Source organism: Brassica napus, chromosome C4 (genome assembly GCF_020379485.1).
Source record: "Brassica napus cultivar Da-Ae chromosome C4, Da-Ae, whole genome shotgun sequence".
Classification (NCBI taxonomy): domain Eukaryota; kingdom Viridiplantae; phylum Streptophyta; class Magnoliopsida; order Brassicales; family Brassicaceae; genus Brassica; species Brassica napus.
In genome coordinates this window covers 13,063,672-13,068,690 of record NC_063447.1, presented here as the reverse complement: position 1 = coordinate 13,068,690, position 5,019 = coordinate 13,063,672, and the positions used below count along the sequence as shown (strand labels likewise).

General features: G+C 41.3%; 1 protein-coding gene across 1 annotated transcript; it reads right to left on the bottom strand.

Annotated features, from left to right (window-relative positions):
• Positions 1-4,072: 4,072 nt before the first annotated feature.
• LOC106395147 (uncharacterized N-acetyltransferase p20-like) lies at positions 4,073-5,019 on the bottom strand. The gene has a single exon (XM_013835666.3). The coding sequence runs from the start codon at positions 4,726-4,728 to the stop codon at positions 4,174-4,176; it is 555 nt and encodes a 184-aa protein (XP_013691120.2). The 5' UTR covers positions 4,729-5,019; the 3' UTR covers positions 4,073-4,173.

Sequence of the window (5,019 nt, the reverse complement as noted above, 5' to 3'; positions counted from 1 at the left end):
ACTCGCCTGAAATAGTTGTGCTGGGGCAACATTAAGTATGTGCCTATGCTTCCTCTCCACACGACCATTTTGCTGAGGAGTTCCAACGCACGAGGTCTGATGTATAATCCCTTTCTCGCGAAAATATGATAAGAGACACATAAACTCGGTTCCATTATCACTTCGCACCATCTTAACAGCTTTACCAAATTGTTTTTCTGTGTAGGCGAGAAAGTTTTTCAGAATTGTCTTAACTTCTGACTTCTCAAGCATAAGGTACGTCCACACTGATCGAGAGAAATCATCAACAATAGTCAGAAAATATACAGCACCACAAGAAGAAGGAACACGGTATGGACCCCATACGTCGACATGAATTCATGAAAAGCAATCAACTGATTTATTAATACTGTCTGGAAAAACTTCTCGAGTTTGCTTAGCTCTAAAACATACGTCACAGTGACGTGAGCTAGTAGAAGAAGAAGAGAACAAAGGTAAAGCCGAAAGCACATTAAAACTAGGATGTCCTAAACGCTGATGCCACAATGACTGATCTGGAGAAGCATTCACTGTGTTTATCTTTGCTGTAGCCACATCCGTTAAGTAGTATACCCCATCACGCTCTTTACCGGTTCCAATCAGAGTCCTCGAAAAACGGTCCTGCAAAACACAAATAGCATCAGTGAAAGTCACAAGACAGTTTGTTTGCTTTAGAAATTTTGCGACAGATATCAAGGTGCAATTCAAGGATGGCACATAGAGGACGTTCGTCAGTGATACTTTCCCCGACAGGGGAAGGACTCCCATGCTCATAGCAAACGTACGGCTGCCGTCTGCAAAGCCTACTGAGCACGGTGGTATGGGTACAATATTGTGCAACAGAGAGAGCTTCCCGGTCATATGGTGAGAAGCTCCAGTATCAAAAATAACATCACCATATTTCTTCTTACCGGATAACTTATCGGAACCTGATTTTTCTTGGATCACCTGAGTGAGAACCTTCCATTGTTCTTGTGTAAACTCTGGGAAAGGCGATGAGTTTGAGCTGGTAGCAGGTGCCGTAGCCGTCTGTCCTCTGCCTCTGCCACCACGACCACTTCTGCCTCGTCCACGACCAGCTGCAGTACGATCGGATAGCTCATTCCACCATTCCGGAAATCCCACCAACTGCCAGCAATCCTTTTTCTCATGTCCACTTCGTCCGCAATGAGAGCAGAGACTCTGTCGATCTTTGTTTCGAAGAATTGACGTGTCGGACCTGGAACCACTCTGGTTTGGAGACGCCATCTCCGTTTGTCGAGCAAAAAATCCTATCGCATCTTGTTGCTGCTCATGACCGCGAGAAGAATTCAGACGCTGCTCTTCTCGTATCACTTTGGAGTACACTTCTCCAATTATCGGCAGAGGATCCATACCAATCAAGGATGTACACAGACCTCCAAAGCGAGAGTCATCAAGACCCATGATGAACTGGTGAACTTTGTCGTCCTCTATTTCTTGCCTGATTTCATTAGCTGCACCGCAAGTACACATAGGCAGGGGACGATAGACTGCATATTCTTCCCACAAGGAACACAGTCTGCCATAATATTCAAGCACGCTTTGACCTTCTTGTGGACATGCCGCTTGCTGAGCTTTAAGTTGATGAATACTGACTTTGTTCCCAACTGAGAACCTCTGTTTCAACTCCGATCACAGCTGACTTGCATCGCTTACGAACGTCACTTCACGTTTGGCTCTATAGCCGCCCTAATCTAGCCAATGATCATGGAATTCACTGCAATCCAGTTGTCATGGTCGGGATCATCGGCAAGAGGTTTCTTCAAAGAGCCATTAATAAAACCCACTTTACGCTTTGCCTGAAGGGCGTTGAGCATCTCACTTGCCCACTGATTGTAATTCTCGCCGTTTAGCTTAACAGGTGTGATCATGGCTCCGGGGTTGTCGGAACCATAGAGAGCATACGGAGAGGTACTAAGGGGCCCCTCTGCAACAGGTTTATCAACCTTAGTAACCGAACTTAGGTCAAACATCGTCACTGACGATATTAGGTTAGTTCAAACTTTGAACAGATCGACTAAGAACAAAAACTTGTCCAAACTATGAACAAGAGGAACGATGGATATTTTGTATTTAGAATGATCTTAGCTCTGATACCATATAGAATTGGATATCAAACTGACTTGATTTTATTAAGCTATACAGCTGAGACTTTATACAACTCCAATGATGGTCTAACATCCATGTTTCTTTATAACTAATAGGAAACTATACATAACTTTAACAAAGAATATAGGAAACTATACGATATTGAATATATCGTAATAAAGCCCTTTTTACTTATATTCTTTAAAATCTTTCGAACCTTAGGAGCTCAGAGGAAAGCTAGGGTTCATTGCAGTCGTCTTAGCCATGAAATCTAAGCGCAATACGCGAGCTAAGATCTTGTTGGATGAAAGAGAAAACTCAGATACGAATACGATCCCTACTGAACTCATAATCGAAATACTCTCGAGGCAGTGAAGTCTATAGGGAGATGTCGTTGCGTATCAAAGCTCTGGGCTTCCACACTTCGCCTTCCGTATTTCACGGAGTTGTTTAACATCAGATCTTCAGCTCGCCCGCATCTATTGTTCGTCTACAGAGAAAAAGGCAAGTTCCTATTCCTCTCGTCACCTCAGCCTCAAAACTCGTCTCCTGTAGCCGTCAAGCATCTTTCCCGTATCTCCTTTGGTGGTTATCAGTATCACTGTGAAATTAGTGGTCCTGTCCACGGCCTGGTCTGTCTCACAGATAAAGAGTTTATAGAGAGATCAGAGATGTCAATAGTACATATAATATGTAATCCTAGCACGGGACAAACATTAACGTTACCCAAAGTGAAGAAAACGAGGATGGTTGAGGTGAGAACCATGCTTGAAACGATGAGTTTTTTGGGGTATGATCCCATTTATAAACGATTCAAGGTATTATCCTCGAGATATGACTTCGACCGTTGTATCACCGAGCATCAACTTCTGACTCTAGGAACTGAAAAAATTGAGTGGAGAATAATACAATGCTGCGTACCCCATTATTGTTGGCTTAAAGGAATATGCATCAATGGTGTTTTGTATTATAAAGCCAAAAATTATCGTACACGAACTTCTATAATAGTTTGCTTTCACGTTATGTCTGAGAAGTTCAGTTGTATTGAACTGGACACGACTTTCAAGGAAGCAGTATTTAACCAATCTATGATTAACTACAATGGCAAATTAGGTTCAGTTAAGATTAACAGGTTTAAACTTGGTGGAACTCACAGTATAGAGTTGATGGTCATAGGGGATTCTGAAAAGCTGGAATGGTCGAAGCATACATACATACTGCCTCCTGTGTTAAAAAATGTGGTTGGAAAAGACGTGTTACGCTTTGCTGGAGTTACTGATAGTAATGAAATCGTGTTTGGTCACCCCTCCTGCGTTATATATTACAACATCGAAAAAAACACTATCGTAAAAGTTAGAATCCAAGGGATGGAAGCGTTTCAGAGTACTAATCTGTCCACCTTTCTAGACCATAAGGAGGTCGACCCGAAGCTTATGGAAGCATTTTAATTAGGGCACTGATAAACTTGGCGTTTTGTAACATAGCTCGTTTGGATTTTAAAGTTCTCATCATAAAGATCATGGGACCTTAACTTAGTCTCTTACTCTTTCTATTGGTTTTGTATACTTGTCACCTTTTTGACTTACTAGACGACTGTTTTCTGGTTTGTGTGAATTTTTATGGATATATTATACACATTATGGAATTGGCTCCGTACACTCATCAAGAGAAATGGTTTGTGTGAATTTGTATGGATATTTTCTACACATTATGGAATTGGCTCCGTACACTCATCAAGAGAAATGGTTTGTTATCAGCTAATAGCTTGCTTTATAAACTCTTCTCTATCTAGCAATGTGTAATTAGGTGACCATCATATCTAATTAAGTTTATGGCTATATCCGTAAATTTCAGTTGTTTCTATAATTGATCATGTAAATTCGCTGCATATACAAGTACTGAAAAGGCCAAGTTTGTAGAAACTTTTGACAAGGCAACTAATACATCACAGTAACAGAGTTTATTACTTTATTTCATGTTTTACAGATGAATCATAGAAAAAGTCCAACATTATAGATAATCTGAACTGATATTTTTGTTGATCAATTACTTCAACGGATCAGAAGGCAAGAAACTAAACATGACCATATCTCTAACACTTCCTTTCATTATTATAAAATTCCTCATCACACCTTCTCTAGTAAAACCAACTTTTTCAAGAACCCTTTGAGATCCCATATTGTCCACGTCTACTAGTGCCTCAAGCCTCTCGATCTCCGGCATTTCCTTGAATATCTCCGCCGTCACTAGCCTCACCGCCTCCGTAGCGAACCCTTTTCCCCAATACTTTCTAGCTAGCACATAACCGATCTCTTTCCTGATGTCATCAACCGCCATGATCAAGATGTAGCCGATGGGACGGTCGTCCTCCAAACAGATGGCTCGGAGCCATGGGTGTGTCAAGACCGAATCAGTTATGTATGTGATGGCTTCTTCTCGGCTCGTGCAAGGCTCCCATGAGCAAAATTGTGCGACTTTAGCGTCTGTGGCCCAAACCATGTAGTGGTCAACGTCGGAGAGAGTCATTTGTCGGAGTGATATTCTTCTCGCCGGTGATGAAACAACCACCTTTGGTTGAGTCTCGTTTGAGTCCATCTCCATTTAAGATAATGATTGTTTGAGATATCACATTGTAACGTCAATGCGATATCTTTATATACACGCTGCGCTTAGCAAAAATCTCGAATATTGCTTCTTGCTTTCGAGTAAAATACAGTTAGTGGTAATATTATATTATATAGTCAGTTTTAATGAATGAAGCCATGACGGAAGATGAAGTGTCATGTGACTCATGTTGTGAATGGCTGGTTGTTAATTTTGACCTTTGACTTTTGACACTTACTTGGTTGCCAAACAAAACATAGATGAGGATTCGGAACTTGCCGTGTTGCT

Excerpts from the sequence above, each read along its gene's own strand:
- LOC106395147 (XM_013835666.3), bottom strand. The coding sequence starts at position 4,728 with ATGGAGATGGACTCAAACGAGACTCAACCAAAGGTGGTTGTTTCATCA.